We start from the raw sequence: 17,458 nt of genomic DNA, 5'->3' as shown, positions 1-17,458 counted from the left end.
TGCATTTTGAGGAAGTATTTGTTGTCTTTGGTAGACACCAATTATTGGGAATAAGTATGGTGATCAACACAGCGCAGCTGGTAGAAATGGGAAGCCAAAAGTCATTGCTGTCACACGCAGCACTTCTTCAACTTCGTCAGGCTCCAATTCAAATGCATTAGTTCCCGTCAGCTGGAAGAGACCACAGCTATCTCAGGTACATTGTCTTGAATACATTATACGTATATTGCAGACAATGATTATGACTGTATAAAAAAATTGTTGAAGTCTAATTTGAAGTCTGTATTGTGTCTTAGCAAAACAGTAAATGAATATAGTGTAAATTAAAAGCTAGTACTGGTGAAAAGAAAAAATTGTCAGATTCTTCTTAGTGGATGTCAGCATGTGAGATGACTAGTTAAAATGCAGATGGTTTACATTTTAACCTCCAGCAGATGCCTTGCTATGTGATTTTCTTTGGTATATTTTTCAGAGAAGAACTAGGGAGAAGCTAATGAATGTGCTTTCTCTGTGTGGTCCAGAATCTGGTCTTCCCAAGAATCCTTCAGTAAGTGGTGATGGTGTTTTGTTCTGTTTTTTAAATCCCAGCAGTGATAATGCTGTTGCGTTTTCAGGTATTGGTGAAGTTATGAAGAACAGTTTTTGACAAACTGACTTTGGTTCAGTAAATCACAAATCCAATTTGAAGAATAGAAAGAGGTGGAATCATAAGTAATGAATTTTTCCTCAAGAAGTCCAGTGGGCACCTCTTTTTACTAGACATGTTTGAAAACACTGTTTAAATTCAGCCAAAACTAATGTTGCTGTCTCAGGGAATGGACCTTAGGGAAGGTCTGTATATTTTAAAGCAAAGATTAATTGCTAGGATTAATTATTAATTTTTATCTTAATGTGGTTATCAAAACAAGATTTTTTTAAAAGTTTTTGGACTGAAACTCAAATCTTTCCTCTCCAAATTAAATTAATTGACTACTAAGGAACTCAGTTGATCAAACTGATCTTTAGTACTTCTTCACAGAAGAGCAAGTCTATACTGCCAGTCCAGAGTAGTGTGTTTGAGGCTGCATATATGAATGTTAAGTGTCTTGGCTAGAAGAGGGAAATGCACTAGGTCTCCCCTGTTCTGAGTAAATCTTTATCTAGCCCATTACAAATAACATGCACTTTAGAGAGAGGAGGCAGTAATGGCTGAGGACTGCCTGGATGTTGATGCTATATTGAAAACACCATAGAATCCATTGAAAAAACCAGTGGATCACATGCATTCAAACTAATATGGGTATCAGTAGGAGCAGTAGTCTTAACTGTTAAGTAAACTAGGCTGATGGTTTTACTTCTGTGCATGGCATAGAGAAGACCCCCAGTGGCATACTAAGCTTAATAGTGGTGATGACATTAAGAGCTTTTTAAAATAGAGTAGCCCACCTCGGTTATCACTAGTTTAAAGATGTAGTTTAAAATCCAGCAAGTCTTAAGCAAACTGCAGTCTACCTTGCCCTAGTGCCTAATTGCCACTAATGTCATTAACTGTGGGAAGCAGGATAGCTGACTTCTGGAGTTACACAAGTTGTAAGTTTTTATTTCTATTTTTACCCATATCTGCAGGTTGTGTTTTCTTCTAATGAGGACTTGGAAGTTGGAGATCAACAAACTAGTCTTATTTCAACAACAGAAGAAGTGATTCAGGAGGAGGAAGTGGCTGTAGAAGACAATACCAGTGAACAACAATTTGGAGTTTTTAAAGACTTTGACTTTTTAGATGTTGAATTGGAAGATGCAGAGGTGAGACCTTGGGATTTCTTCTGTGTATTTCCATTTGAGAACGTTTTAAAAATAAGGTTATGTTGGTGCAATTCTAAGGAATTGGCAGCTGTTCTAACTAATCCAATTGGAAAGAATTTATGATGTGATTGAACTCGACTGATAAAAAAACCTGTGTCACAAACTTTACAGTGTTAAGTTGTTACGAGTTGTTGGGTGTCTTTGCTCGGGAGAGTTGGGATGTTTTAGGGGGAGTTAAGTGACTTAATCCGAGAGTGAAGTGATACGACAGTATAAACCAATTACAGGATGAACACCTGGGTATCATGCAGCCAAAAATTTAATCATGCATGGAACAGTATGTTAAGAAAATTGCATAATCTTGTTCCTGATATGCTTCTGCATTTTGAAAACATGAAGAATAGCTTTCAAAGTTACAAACTGTATGATATACTATCTCTATATGTGATTAACTTGGTCAACATAAGTAGTTGCATTGACTTCTACATTATATCTGGCTTGCTGCAGTTCTTACATTTTCTCTACTTCTCCTCTCAAAAACAAGAGAAGGGGAGGTAAACCAAAATTAAATATTGAGAAATAGTAAAGATTCTGTTAGCAGTTGCTACTTGCTTGGGATAAGTAAAAGGCTTCAGACCAGAATTTGCTGAAGCTTAGTAAAAGAACTGGGGAGAAGTACTTGGAGGTTCCTTTCAGTGTTTTGTTACAGTCTGTACAAAATAACTGAATTAGTAATGGAGACCCTTGTCGGTTATGAGTCAGCAAGCTGCTAAGAATAATATCTGCCTATCTAAACTCAAAGATTGTTCTTTTTATTAATCTATCCCTTTTTACAAAATCTTGCTTTTTTTTCCCCTTCATACTTAAGTTTTATCTCACTTTCCTTCCTGTATATTGCTTCACTTCAGCCAATATTTGCATCTTCTAGGAAAAGTATAGGCTCATTATGGTCTATTGCATAGATGACCTACACACTATACAGAGTTTCCTATATTCAATGCAAGTAGTCTAACAGTTCAGAATTGGCTCAGTAGTAGCATAGCATTGTCTTAACACTAGATGGGGCTTTGCAGGTAGGATGCCAAAAGTCAAAAATTTTGCCAAATCAAGTTAACCTGTAACGTCACTTTCTGTATTATTTTAATAGCAGATTAGCAGATCATGATGAAGAAGAGAGAGTTTCTTTCTTAGTACTTGCCTGTATGCAGTATGTAGTGCTATACTTGCAAAAAAAGGAAAGAAAAAGCCCAGATAGTAAAATTTAGGGCATTACATACAAATTGTGCACTTTGTCTAAGAGCTGCATAGTTTTGCAGCAGAAATGCAGGATGCTCTTTGTTTCTAAGAATTAAGTGTCAACAATATGAACTGGGGCTCTTACATTAAAATCTGAGTAATATTCAGATTAAAAGGAAGTGCTTCAGCCCACAGTAGGAGTACTTTGTTGTAGTTGGGATTCTTTTGCATTGCCGTGACTTTTCACCTTATTTTGGAGCAAAACAAATCACTAAGAGAGAAAGCGACTACAGAATGTTTAGTTTGCTTTGTATGTTTAATACATCATAATGATCTCTTAAATCACCACAAGTGATATTTTGTCAGAGCAGTTTTGGAACCCATACTTGCACATTTGGGGCTAGATGTGGTATTTTAGTAACTGTCTTTAGACTGGTGAAGTGACCTTATCAGGTTTTCCATCTGTAGATGAACTGTTGAAGGTTGACAAAGTGCGTGAGAAAATCAGAGATAGTTTGTACTTGTGAATTAAAACAATAGTGGTTTTAAGATATGAATTTGACTTAATATGTTGGATGTTTGAAACCCAAGTAGCCCATCTTTAAACTGTGCAAACAGAAGGGATCTAGCTTTTGGTGTTCAGGGTGTATTTCATAAAACTGACACGAAGTAGCTGTTAAAACAGTTAATGAAGACATGGGTTTTTCTAGAACCTGTATATAATTAATGTTGGTGGTGCTTTGTCAGTTGGATGTGGTCAGTTTAGATTCATGTGTGTTAGTTAATGAATTTCATCTGATGTTTGTTGAAGCAGTTGCTTTACATGTTACGCTAGAGAAATGTATCATAAGCATGCTGGTTTTTAGTGTTTTGTCGTCAGTTTGTTTATTTTTTCAATCAATCTCCCATTAGAAAGAGAAATTATTTTAAATATTAGCTTTTTGATCAAAGCTTTTTTTCAGAGCTTGAATCAGTCTTTTACTGTTGGCAAATCTTACGTAATAAAACATTTTTACCTGGTTCTAGAGTATCTTTAAGTGTTTGTCCTCGTTCTTTCTAATTATATGTGTTTTCCTTTTTGCTAACCAGGAGCTGCAGGTAAGTTGCAGCCTGGTGCCCTGGCTTGTTCTTCTGTTGTTGTCTGTGGTGTGTTTGTACTTTCTAGTCAGATATATAAATTTGATACTGATATAGCTCTAGATTATATATTGGGTTACTTTCCAAGAAGATACTAAAAAGATTTCTAGTTCATTTGCCATATATATTTTATCTACGAACGTCATTTAACAAGGTATTTAAATAAAACTAAAGGGCTGATTGAAACTCTGTTCATAATGCATTCAGTACTTGTGTTGTCTTGGTTGCGTTTGTGTATTAATTTTATTACATTGAAATTTGTACATACATATTGTGCAAACTTTTTTTATTACAGGGTGAAAGCATGGACAACTTCAACTGGGGCGTTCGCAGGCGCTCTCTTGACAGTATTGACAAAGGAGACACACCATCTCTTCAAGAATGTCAGTACTCTGGTAGCACACCCAGCTTGAACTTGACCAACCAGGAAGATACTGATGAGTCTTCAGAAGAGGAAGCAGCCCTGACTGCAAGTCAGATACTGTCTCGTTCGCAGATGGTAAGTTATTTTTCTGTGAAAGGGATCTTAGAACTTGAGCTTTCACTTGCACTTTTAATGAGTAAGTATGGCTCACACCTTCAGCCTATGTGAATTAAAGAGGAACTAAGCTGATGTGGCTAAACTTTTGCTTACCAACATCAATGAAGAGAAAGGGTTCCTTTACCACATCAGTGGTACATAACAGGTTTATAATTGAAATACAATGTTAATTTTTGTGTGCGTGTATGTCTTTACACTTACTATATTGGTTTTCATGTAAGTGCAAAATTGTGTATGTTATATATAAAGTGTGTGTCTTTCTGGATTCCTAAAAAAAAACCAGAATACTGAATAAGAACAAGAGAATTAAGTGATCCTGTGGGAACCTCACTTGTGTTTAACCACCGAAATTGCTAATTTAATTATGGATTTCGAAGTAATGTGTACATATAGCTGAGGGAAATGGAGAACGCTGGCCACTCTGAAGTCTCTCTCCATTACATAAATGAAATTAGAAAGAGATTGACTGGATGGGGACCAGCAGGGATAGTATGCTACTCTTCAGACCTTAGGCAAAGTTTGTACTAATGTTGCCCGTAGCAAAGAGCTCCGTGCCTCAGTGTTTTCAGTCTAGCATTTCACCGCTGCCAAAGACCTTTAAGAACTAGAAAGAAAGTAATTTTCTAGATTCTAAGGGTAACTTCACACATCAACTTCTTGAAGTTAAATGTTACAGAAGTAGATGTGATGCTTCTAACAGTTTAGTGTGAAGGTGTTAAGCTTGTCATATGTAAAAAAATTCAAATAGCTAACCATACTGAAACAGCCTATTTTAAAACTAATGTGTGTTTTCCCTGGAATTTATATGTTCCGTAAACTATGAATAATTTCACATTTCTTTCTTTTCTGTCTTAGTTGAACAGCGATTCTGCTATAGATGAAACAATATCAGATCATGCTGGTTTATCACTTCAGTCTCAAGATTCCACTAGCAGTGTGGGAACGGAAGATGTGCTTCAAATAAGAACTGAGACGCCAAGTTTGGAGGCTTCTCCTCTAGATAACTCTAGCAACCAGCTGCCTGAGGTGGGGAGAAATGTGGGCTGGTGCATGGCTGATTTGGGCTTCTTCTAGTGTTTAATAGCAACTTTGGCTTTCTTTTCGATTGAATTTTCATCTGTTACACTGATTAGTTGATTTGCTTTTAATATTTCTAACCTGTTGGAATGTTCTGACAAAATGTTTCCTCAGTATGAAGACTGCTTGGAATGGACTGAGGGAATTTACCACAGGTTAAAAATATTCTTGAAGGGCTGATAATGATCATTTCATGGTGCAGAATGAAAATAGGCTAATATTCAAGATGCTTTTACTTCATATGGTTGAAATCCTTCTTGAGCAACATTTTCTTTCAAATACTTTTTTTTTCCCCCTTTTTTTTCTGCTTTCTGTGGGTTAATGTGATTGGTGCTCCATGGGAGTAAAACCTCAGGCCAGCTGTGTTAGCAGTTGGTTCCATTAAATAATGCTTTAGAAAGGACCACAGATGCTAGTGGTACACTTTTTTGGAAGGCACTGTGTGGACTGAGACAGATTTCAAGCTAATGGCTGCCTGCAAATCTGTGAGTACTCAAGTTTCTTGGTTTTTAAAATATTTTGAATAAATTGGAAAAAAAGGATTTAAAATAATCATCTGCTGCATTTCCTACAATATTTAGCAGTTGTACCTAAAACCTCAATATGGTTTTTTTTCTTGAATTTGAAGCAGCTTGGTTTGGGTAGACATTTTACCTATAAAATTATTGATGCTACTGACAATCTTGTTTTTATTTGGATAAACAATACTAATCCCACCTTTAACAGAACATACATTTGTATTGAGTTTTCCAGAATATTAAGCTATTTCTGTGTGTATGTGATTTACACTTAAGAATGAGTCTTCACCCAACTTTGTTTATACAGTCAACTGACAGGTTCAAGTGACTGGGGTTTCTAAACAAAGGCTCTAGTCTACCTGTTTGCTACCTAGAAAGTCACTTGTGCTAACAGGGAAACCACTCACCTAGCTAAACATTTAATGAACAGTAAGAACAGAAGACTTACTTGGAGAACAAGAAAGGGAAAGTATGGGTGACTGGTTTCTTGTGATAAAATCCTCACCTTCTAGAATTGTGATATTGTGACATTTATAAAGCAGCTTTTTTCCACTTCTTGCATATTTTTTCGTTAGTATTATCTATGTGATTTCTTCTGCAGTGTTTAGTTTCACTGCAGTTGATAAATTGTCTCAAATTTGTAGGGCATCTGTGCTTAAATTGGCAAACATGTCTGTTAGCACTTCATCTACTTGTCTACAACATGTATTTTTGTTGCAATAGAATTCTTTTTATGTCAAGATTTCAAAACACAGAAGTGATAAATAAGCTGGGATAAAAGGGAGAAGTGATAGATAAGCTAGGATGTTATAGAACTAAATGTTATAATTTGTCTTGTTTGCTTGTGGTGCATTCTCAGCTGTAATTCATTTACAAAACCTATGTTTTTGTAGTTCTGTCTGAGACTGCCTTTATACTTGGATTCACTGTTCTTCTGCAGCTAACTTCATAAAATCACTATACTTCTGATAACCCAGATGAAAACATTCACTCAATAAAAGCAGCAACGTTGTTGAAAATACTGAAAACATTTACACTGGGCTGTAAAGTAATTTCATGACTAAATAGCATCCAGAAAAAAATTGAGATATATATATATATATATATACACACATACACCCCCCCATATATATACATATATATATATATATAAGGCTGCAGATCCATATAAATGCAGTCACTACATGGGATGTATTCAAAGTTTATTTTGTGAATGCTAGAATGTGGGATTCAGTCAAATATGTTTTCTTCAGGCAGAGTTCAAGCACTCAAAAGTTACATCTACAAGAGTTAGCTATCTAGTTGGATTTTGTTCCTAAAAGGGCTTTATGCCTCTTAATAGAATGAGCTTGAGAATATCAACTGTCAACTCACTTCAGAAAATTTTTGAGACAGTAAACCTGATTTTTTTTCTGAATTTTTATACTGCACAAGTCACAACATAGTGCAGTTGGTTTTTATATGTGCTTATATACATAAACTCTTTCAACACAGGCATTTCATTGCATGCCAAGTGTCAGTTATCAAAATGTTTTTAATATAAATAAATATCAAAATTTATCCAAGCTAAAATTTAAAAAAACAATTACTTAAAAACAGGGTATGTGTGTTAGTTAGATGCAGTCATAGAATCAAGTTGAGTTCCTTGCTTCTCTTGTAGGAAAACTGGAGATATAAAAAGTAAATAGTTTACTTATTTGTGTTTGGCTGATTCTGAGCAATAGCAGGTATCTTTACAAAAAGGACATTTCACATTCCAGTTAGAATTGTACAAACTAATTTACAAGAATATTTTCAATTTTGTGCACAAGGTTTTACAAGCTTAAGTGTATGAATCTTTATGACTAAAATGATTCTCTAATTTACTAATTTGCACTGTGGATTTATGAGGGAGTAATTTACTAGAAGTAATTTTCCTTGGATTCTGTGGAGTTGTCAACTATGTAATATAAATGACATTTTTAAGATAATTAAAGAACATTCATGTTGGTAGTAAAGATATGCCCAAAGTTACACATCAGATTTCAGAAATCAAGAGTCATGACACTATGAAGACTAATTTAACTGTAAATTTACTAGTTAGTAATTAGCACTTAACTATTTTCTAGAAGTGTATCTCTCGTATGTACATCTATCAGCCATGATCAGTATAACTATGTGTCATGTCTTAACATCTATAATAGAAATGGACCACTGCTTCAATCGATATTATTTTGCTGTGGTATTGTAAAAGGATCTTGCATTCCTGTGTGCCTTAGCTGCTCAGTGTGACAAAAATGCTGTTCTGTGCAATAAAATTCCAGATGTAACTTCCAGACATTACAAGTGAGCCCACTAGCTGTGTCAAATGACAGCAGTGTCACATTGAGTCAAAGTGAGATAAGGTTCAGATCACTGTGAAAGAAAATTATATAGTTCTGTTTAAAGCTGAATTATCTTTTCCAATATGTGTACAGTTATTTATCTGTCAGAGAATCTCTTTAGATTGATGAAAGCCATGAAGTGATGTGTATGCTTAGAGGCTGTTCAAAGGTTTGTTGACCAGCCTTGGATATGCCAGTAGAAGAAGACAAGCACACTTAAGAATGAAAATGTGTGGTAATTTGTGCCTTTAGGAAATAGCGAGTACACAAAAGTATTATTCTTATTCCACAGAAAAATCCAGTAAAAGGTTTCAAATGAGTTCATCATAAATTATCTAAATCTAAATTCCTCTGTTCAATATAGCAATGTTAATGAGTATAATAATGCTAAGGGAGGAAGAGGGAAGGGAGAAAGGGTCATTCTGGTGTTACCTACCTTAGTTTAATCATTGTCTCTTTGTAACTGTCAGTGACGGAAGGCCTACATTTAGAGATTCAGGGTTAAACCCTTAAAGCTCCCCATATTAACAGTGATTGCAAAATAATAAAAATAGTGGAATGTCCCTTTTCCATTGTTTGTCTGTTACACTGTTGCTCAGTTATGCTTTAGAACATTGTTAAAATGAGAGAGGAAAGGAAAAGACATTTTCTCTACTGGTTCCAGACCCCAAAGGCAAGCATAAGGCAGACAGTTTGATCCTTACCTAGAAAAGTAAAATATGGAAGTCTTAGTTAACTGTGTCTAGTTGTGATCTTAGTTGTGATCTAAATATGTTTGAGGCTATTTGCAGGTACTTTTCTGGGAGTGTTCTCTTAACAGATTTGAGTGTATTTGAGAAATCATATTTGCTATAAATAAGAAGTCATACTCTGGGATATTAGTGTTAAGTAGAAGTTATAAATATTACGAATAGACTGCCTGTCTTGACTCCAGTAAAACTGTGTGAACAAGCCAAAGAGTTGAGTGATTAAAGTATGAATGGATAGCTGTAAACTATTTTTATAACTGTTACTTTGCCATCATAAAAATTGGTAAGAGTAGATAAGCCTTGACAATAAAAGTATGTTTGATTCACAGGAATGCAGTTCAGCAGTAAGGGATGAACAGGTTAGCACTGCTAGTGAAGATACTGGGTCGTATCTACTACAAGAACAACAAGACTGTCTGGTCTGTCATGAATCTCTTGAGTTGGAAGAGACCACAGAACTGGTAGAGGCAACAGCTCCTGAGAGCTATTCTGAGTCTGTCTGTGAAGAGGATGTTACTCTTGCTTTGAAAGAGCTAGATGAGAGATGTGAAGAAGAAGAAGCTGACTTCTCTGGTTTGTCTAGGTAAGATTAATATTGGTTCTAAGTAACAAATTACATGTTACCACTGTACGAATCAAACAAATCAGGCTTTCCTATGGTCTGGGGTTTTCCGTGAATCCCATAATGCAAGCATCTAAAATTATATTTTGCATATCAGAAGTAATGGTTGATTGATTTTGCCTGTCATAGTAAATAAATTCAGTGCTTTTCTCAGTAGTTGTTTCTGGTACAGGGAAAAGAGCCATGCAGGAAAAGATGAGAATTCTTGAGTAAAACAAACATATAGCACATTTCATCACCATCAGTAGCATAGAAATAAGAAAAGAGGTCAGAGGATGTTCTGAAGCCTTTTGTTGGCAGCCACCAGCTGCAAGCAGTATAACAGTCCTTGAAGTGCTCTGAATTACGGCAGAACCTATTTTGGCACCCAAAGATGGGGGAAAAAAAGGGTTTGGTTGGGGGTTGGATAGGTTTGGGTTGGGTTTGGGGTTTGTTTTTGTTTGTTTGTTTGTTTGTTTGTTTTGAAGGGGTTTTGTAGGGTTTTGTTTTGTTTTAATCAAAGCTTCTGCAGGAGTCAGACCAGTTTGTCTTTGAATTTGCCCAAGGTTTATTTTCAGTGTTAAGGTTAATCAGTCTCTTGTATGTTTCTAAGACATTTCAAAGTAAAATAACATTTTCCCATTTTTAATATGGACAGCAAAAATAACCATCAAGAGGAAATGTTAGAGTTAATCCTAGCTGGTTGAGTCATACTAAAAATGAAACCCTAAGTTTCTTGAAGGTAATGGTCTAAGAAGGAGGGAAGACAAATAAAAAACTGCAAACAAATAAAAACACAGACCAACAAAACCCCAAACCAACAAACAAAAAAACTAAACCAAATGAATTCCAAATTGTTCATAGGCTTCTTCATACTTAAAACTTTTTCAGAAGTTTAGACTAAATAATATATACACCTCATGTCTATAAGAACATAGAGTATATTCTGTCAGAGAGATTGTTTAAGGAGTCTTTTACAGAACAGAGCACAACAGAAGCTGTAAAAGACCAAGGCATTTGAAAAGGTTCTACTGGAACAGAGAAATTGAATCTGCAGTTCCATACACGACCTATTGCAATATGCCTTGCAAGAATTAAAGACTGGTAGCAGTTTATTTCCTAATGTGTAACTGAATCGTAGACTCATAGAATGGTTAGCGTTAGAAGGAACCTTAAAGATCATCCAGTTCTAACCCCCCTGCCATGGGCAGGGACACTTTCCACTAGACCAGGTTGCTCAAAGCTCCATCCAGCCTGGCCTTGAACACTGCCAGGCATGGGGTTTTAGTTTATTTACACTAAGTGAACAAATGAAAAAACCCATAGCTCTATATTGAAGAGCAACAGAAGTGATTACTTACAGGGTTGATACACTAGTGAGAAAATACCTGAAAATCTTTTTGAAGCTTTGCTTAAATGTAGTATTTAAAGGATTGCATCTTAGCTGTTGCGCTTTGTGCTATTAAAATGAATGTGCCTAAAAACAGCACCCACACTTCTTGTTTAAGATATGTTTAAGTCTTGTTTAAGGCATACTTGGTGCCTCTGTGAATGAGGTTGTTGAATGAGTATGTGTTTAAAAAATTATTTTAATAAATTATCTGTACTTGGAATTCTCTCACACTATTTTGCTGTGTAAGTATAATTATACAAGAAGTGTCAAAATATATCATTCCTTGTGATACAGATAATTTTAACAATTAAATTAATGACTGTAAGTAGTAGCATTGATTAATTTATAGTTTGATATTTTTATTGGATGTTTGGTGCCTAATGGAAAGTATGACCGCAGAATGCTCTTTGAACAAAGGTCTGTTAAATTGATTGCCTATAAAAATGAAAGTCTTCCAATCTATCTCCATTTCCTTATGATGTTACTTAAGAGTTACAAAGTAGTATTACATTGCTATATGAGATCGTGTGTTTCTCTTAAGGAAAGCTAAAATTTGTTATGGATATTGGTGGACTGTATGTTTAGACTTGTAGAACTGAATGTTAATTCAGTATTGGGGGCAAGAAAAAAATACCAGTTTCTGAATGGAGGTGTGTGTGTATATATGTATATGTAGGTATCCCTTTGAAGATACTAATAGAAATAACATGCTTTAATGAACCTTGGAGGTAATTTGAGAGTATAAACATTTTTTTTATATTGCAGTAGCAATACTGTTTTTTATTTTTCACTCTTTTCTTGGTTCATTGTTACCTTAGTTGATGGATTATTTATTTTAAAAAACACTATTCTGAATTCGAAGTTCTTATTTTTTCCTTCTTACCAAAATGAAGGTGTTTTCCATTAAAAAATGTACTGAGTAAATTTCTGTTGTTTGTTATTCATAGCCAAGATGAAGAAGAACAGGATGGTTTCCCAGAAGTACAAACTTCCCCACCTCCTTCACCATTTCTTTCTGCCATATTGGCAGCTTTCCAACCAGTGGCATATGATGATGAAGAGCAAGCCTGGCGCTGCCATGTCAATCAAATGCTGTCAGATACAGATGGATCTTGTGCTGTCTATACATTTCACGTCTTCTCAAGATTGTTTCAGGTCAGTGAGTTGCCAGTGCATGGTTGTTTGTCTGAAATCTCTTCCTTCTGCTTTTAAAACTATTCTTCCCTGCTGTAACTGCAAAAGCTGCAAGATTATGATAGAAAACAAATGAAAAGCAGACAAAAAAACCTGTGTTGCTAAAAGACTGTTTAATGGTCATGCACTATTTTTCTGTGGGATATCTGCTATGTTATTCATTGTCTAGGAGTGATTCTACTTAGGAATAAAAAAGGCAACTCAAAAAAAACCCAGTTCAGTGTTTCTTGTAAGCTCTTAGTTCAGGTTCTGTCCCTTTATTTTCTGAAAGCCACCCAGGTTCTGTTCTGATTACAGACTTAATCAGTCTTCCTCCTGGGTTTTCTGTGGGATTCATTATTATGGGATCACAGCATGACAAACATTAACGAATTTATCGTCTATCTAGTGAGAGAGGGTTTTCTACTGCAGAGAAGTAATTGAAACACCAGGAGATCCACCAAAGCTGCAGATGCCTCTCTTTGCCTATATTTACCTCATAGATCTGGTATCCAACACAAAATGCCAATGGCTTAATTTTTATTAATTATCCTCCCTGTATGTATGGGATAGCTATTTACCTATGGTGCCCTTGGTACCACTTGGATGTATATTATTCTTTGCAATAATATTATTTGCAGTAATACTTTTATTTATGGGCAACATGCCAAGTGAGCTAGAGCAGATTCATTACTACAAACCACAACCTTATGACTCCAACACTTTCTTACATCTCCAATATTAATTTCAGCTGCTGTTGGGTAGGTTGTAATAAATTACTCCTTGAAAGCTTCACTTCGTTTTACCACGATAGCACACATTTTATCCATATGTATGGGCAGGTTTAGGGTCAGCGCCATGAGATCACTTACATGTGAAGAATTTATATTCTGCCTTATCCATGGAATAACTTCTTTGTGTATTGGTAACCATTTTCCATTTTTAGTTGCATAAGTATTTTGCCACAGGAATGTAAAATTCCTGTTTACTGGTTCTAGATTTTTGCCTTTTTGTTTCATCTGAGACATCATGGATTTAGTTCCTCTGTATTACGCCAAAGCTTAGCTGCAGTCATTTCATGCAACTGCATTTCCTGAAAAAGTGGTATTTCCTGGAAGTGGTAAAGCCAGCAGTTCATATTCTCTTGGGTTCATTAAAGAGAGAGCTATAGAAAGAAAGGTAAAACTTTCCTATGGCTTGATAAGCTAGCCCTCAGTAGCTGGAAAGGTGGATACTTTGGGAAAAGTGGCAGTAATAATAGAGGGCTCAAACCTGGGCAAAGAAGCATTCCTGAGGAGTTGTTACTGAGTACAGTGGAGGGTTAAATTGATGAAATGAGACCCTTGAGGTCTTGTTTGACTGAGCCTTTCCATTTTGCCTTCGGGGTCCTACACCATGTTTAACTTCACAGCTGTAAATATCCATCTTTGTATAGTTTTATTCTACATGTAACCTTTCTAGGATTTATGAAATTATGTATTGCAAAGCACAGTGTTGTATTAGGCCAAGCTGACAGTCTACACAATCGAACATGTTAGACATAGGACTGATTTTTGAAGAAGGTAAAAATCCTGCAGGTGGCAGTTTTGGACACAGATTGTGCTACACAGGTCTTGTAGAACTGTGGATAATTTTCTGCAACATGAACACTTGAAAATGAATTGAACTACTGTCTATACTGCATATAGTCAAATAGTCATCCTGCTATACTGATGCTAAAGGCTTAGATGAGAAAGCAGTTACTGTCTTCATGGATACAAGCTGGTTTTATTGACTGATTGCATTTTCTGGAGCTAGTTTTACATAGATATTCAGAGCAAATTATGTATTAGTTTGTAATTTAATGACAAAAATATATGCTGTCATGATGGAATTTTGCCCTGAAATCCTCCATCTAAAAAGCCTGAGGAATAAATTCCAGTGTAAAATAAATGTTTTTCTGATCTGATTTCTAGACTATTCAAAGAAAGTTTGTGTCTATAACAAATGACTCAGTCAGCTTTCTTGGTGAAAGTCTACAGCGCATTGGAACAAAGTTTAAAAGTTCTCTGGAAGTGATGATGATGTGTTCAGAATGTCCAACAGTCTTTGTGGATGCGGAAACGGTAAAGATCTCATAAACGTACACATTGAAATCTCTGTCTGCTTAAACATTCTTATGTAGCATACAAAATGATGGTTTAACATTTGGAAAATAGCAAGGCTTGGGAAAGTTTTCAAAGGTTTGAATAAAATGTGTTAATTATATTTTTGCCTTTTAAAAGGTTGCTCTCTAATGTCACTGATTGAAACATTTGAATGATTTTGGGATGTAAAAAAAAAAAAAAAAAGAAAATGTCCTTTTTCTAATTGCAATCAGAAAGGAATTAAAACATTAGGTGGCCGTTATCTGTCATAAACATTTGAAAACACAAGCAAAAAGTGCATTTTCTCCAAAAATAACCTTTAGCTGTAACAGTGAACAGTGAGGGAATTTGCTGATACTAGATACCATTTGAATTCCCTTGCTATTCTTTACCTTCTCTGCTTGTTCATACTTATTCTATATTCTTTGCAAAGTGAAGAAAGACCACTTATCTAGCAGCAATTTTGCCTTTTTAATAATTGTATTATTAATGTATAAATTTAAGGATGCGCGTGAAAAACATTCTAGCTACAAATACACAGTGAAGGCTTTGAATGGTTTGTTGGTTTGCAAGTTGAAATCCTGGGTTATAATCAATATTAATGTTAGAAGTCAGCTCAGTGTTCAGCAGCAGTCAAAAAAAGCTGTGCTAGAATAATGAGGAAAAGAGACAGCAAAACAGAAAACATTATTGAGCTAATATACGTATCACTGGCCTTTTTTACAGTGTCTATGTTTTCAGAAGACAACTAGAAAGATTAGTGAAAGAAATAGTCCTGGGTAGATTTTTGAATATGCAGAACAACAGATTGACAGAGGCTAAGAAAGCATTCTGGAGCAAGTGGGTGACCACATGCTTGGCCCGCTTTTACCTACCTTAAGCAACTGCTATTAGACATTGTCAAATGGAGGGACTGAGATAGATGGATCTTTGTACCTGACCCAGTGTGAGACTCTTCTCCTGACCTGTTCTTCTTCCCTTGGTGCTTAGGGGCAACTCAGCTCTTCCACCCTCACTTTAGACTATGGGGACTAAAAAAAGCATGATGTGGATAGTGCATTTCAAGGGAACCATGTGTAAAGTTTTTTTGTTTAACTTATGCCACTTTAAAAGCAGTAGGAATTAACCAAAAGAAGGAACTTGTTTGGGCTGAGAAGCCACAATAAGAGTTATACTAGCGACTAGCTAGAGCAGCCTGCATGTTTTAAAAGATAAATAGATACATAAATTCAAATATGAAAAAGCATTAATAAATGTAATATATATGCACTCAAGTATACAGACTTTTGCACACACATTAGTGTTGTTACGTTGGCAAATCCTGTGTAGATAAATCTTTCCAAATAATTTAACTGAGATGAACCTACTTGTTTATCAGGTTACTTCTCACTAAGAAAGAATGGCTGATCCAAAATAATACTCACGTGCAAATCTTTGGTTTCATGATGTCACTCACGTGTACAAGTTTGGTGTTTGAGGCAGATTTGGCCTTTGATTCATTCAGAAAATAGTTTTTAGCAGAAAGATGCCCATTTACATCAAAGCAGGGTTTTTGCAAGCGATTTGAATGCAGCTCATGGCCTACTGCTGATACAAGATGCCCACTGACTTCTTTGCACTTTGGTGTTATTGCACATGTTGAATGCAGAGTGGCAGTGTGCCACAGAACCATAACTTGCTTCTTTGTTGATGTAGACATAGAGGTTGGGAATACAGTGTCTTAATATGGTGGTATAATAATAATCTTAATGCAGTTGGAAAAACATACAGGTATCATTTCCCCTGAGTAATGTGGGATACTGTGACTCTCTACTGTGACACAGTTTTGTGATCAGTGTCTTCTACTTGCAATTTCAAGCTGCCCAAGAGGTAGCAGGGATTGAGAAAAGTATGGAGCTCTTCATGTGTGCAAAGGGTGACCAGTGTGAGGGAGGAAGCATCAATTTAGATTCATGATTATTACAGGAAGTGACAGGGAAAAGATTAATGAGAAAAAAACTAAGTGGAAATAAAACTACAGCAAGAAAGTATGGAGCAAAGCTGAGGTAGCAGCCCCTGAGGGGAAAAAGAGATTTTGAAACTTAGGTTGAAAAAGGCAAAGCCATTAATGGTAGAAAATTCTTCACATATCCAAGTTTCTAGAGACTGAAGCCTTTGCTGGTGGTGTAGTTTGTGTCCTGAGAAGAGGAAGCAACCCTCACTGGACACTCCTTCAACTGCTACAGGAGCAATTCAGGAGGACCTTTTTTCCTGCTGCAGGCTATTCAATTTATACTTGCTATGTGTATATCAACTATTATTCTTCTTTTTGAAAGATCTAAAAATCACTTTGAAATCTCTTGTTCAGGTATTAACTATGTACTGCCCTTATTCTGGAATCAAAACTGTTGTTCACTGATTTAATTGATGCATCTACCTGTGTTAGTTTGCTAATTCAAAGGTGTCACAAGTGATATGTACCCACTAATTCTAATTAGATTGTTTTTCCAAATGTGGACTTGAAATTTCATATTATATAATACTAAACTATATGGATTATAGTCAGATATTACATGACTACAGAGGTGATTGCTTTTATCTTCCAGCTATTGTCTTGTGGCCTGCTAGAAACATTGAAGTTCAGCGTTCTAGAGCTCCAAGAACACTTGGATACTTACAATGTCAAAAGAGAAGCAGCAGAACAGGTGAGTTTTTTATATATCAAAACAAAAAAATATTAGAACCGACTCATACAGAAAAGGTTGCAGGTCTTTATCTCTCAG

The 17,458-nt window shown here is 35.7% G+C and overlaps 1 protein-coding gene across 10 annotated transcripts in view; it reads left to right on the top strand.

The window, feature by feature from the left end:
- FRYL (FRY like transcription coactivator) overlaps window positions 1–17,458 on the top strand; it is a gene marked incomplete at its 3' end in the record, with an annotated part of 166,183 nt that overhangs the window by 135,648 nt on the left and 13,077 nt on the right. For 8 of the 10 annotated variants that reach the window (XM_080639011.1, XM_080639007.1, XM_080639006.1 and 5 more), the window contains 9 exons: window positions 35–196; window positions 473–547; window positions 1,606–1,782; window positions 4,451–4,654; window positions 5,552–5,722; window positions 9,733–9,986; window positions 12,345–12,552; window positions 14,526–14,675; window positions 17,282–17,380. In XM_080639011.1, the coding sequence (XP_080495137.1) occupies window positions 35–196; window positions 473–547; window positions 1,606–1,782; window positions 4,451–4,654; window positions 5,552–5,722; window positions 9,733–9,986; window positions 12,345–12,552; window positions 14,526–14,675; window positions 17,282–17,380 (1,500 nt within the window). Of the gene's footprint in view, window positions 1–34; window positions 197–472; window positions 548–1,605; window positions 1,906–4,450; window positions 4,655–5,551; window positions 5,723–6,128; window positions 6,259–9,732; window positions 9,987–12,344; window positions 12,553–14,525; window positions 14,676–17,281; window positions 17,381–17,458 lie in introns of those variants that run through there. The other 2 variants (XR_013958876.1, XM_080639005.1) reach the window with 2 other exon arrangements.

Source organism: Psittacula echo (assembly GCF_963264785.1).
Source record: "Psittacula echo genome assembly, chromosome: 1".
Taxonomy (NCBI): Eukaryota; Metazoa; Chordata; class Aves; order Psittaciformes; family Psittacidae; genus Psittacula; species Psittacula echo.
The sequence above is the reverse complement of the archived record's forward strand: the minus strand, read 5'-3'. Positions and strand labels throughout refer to the sequence as shown.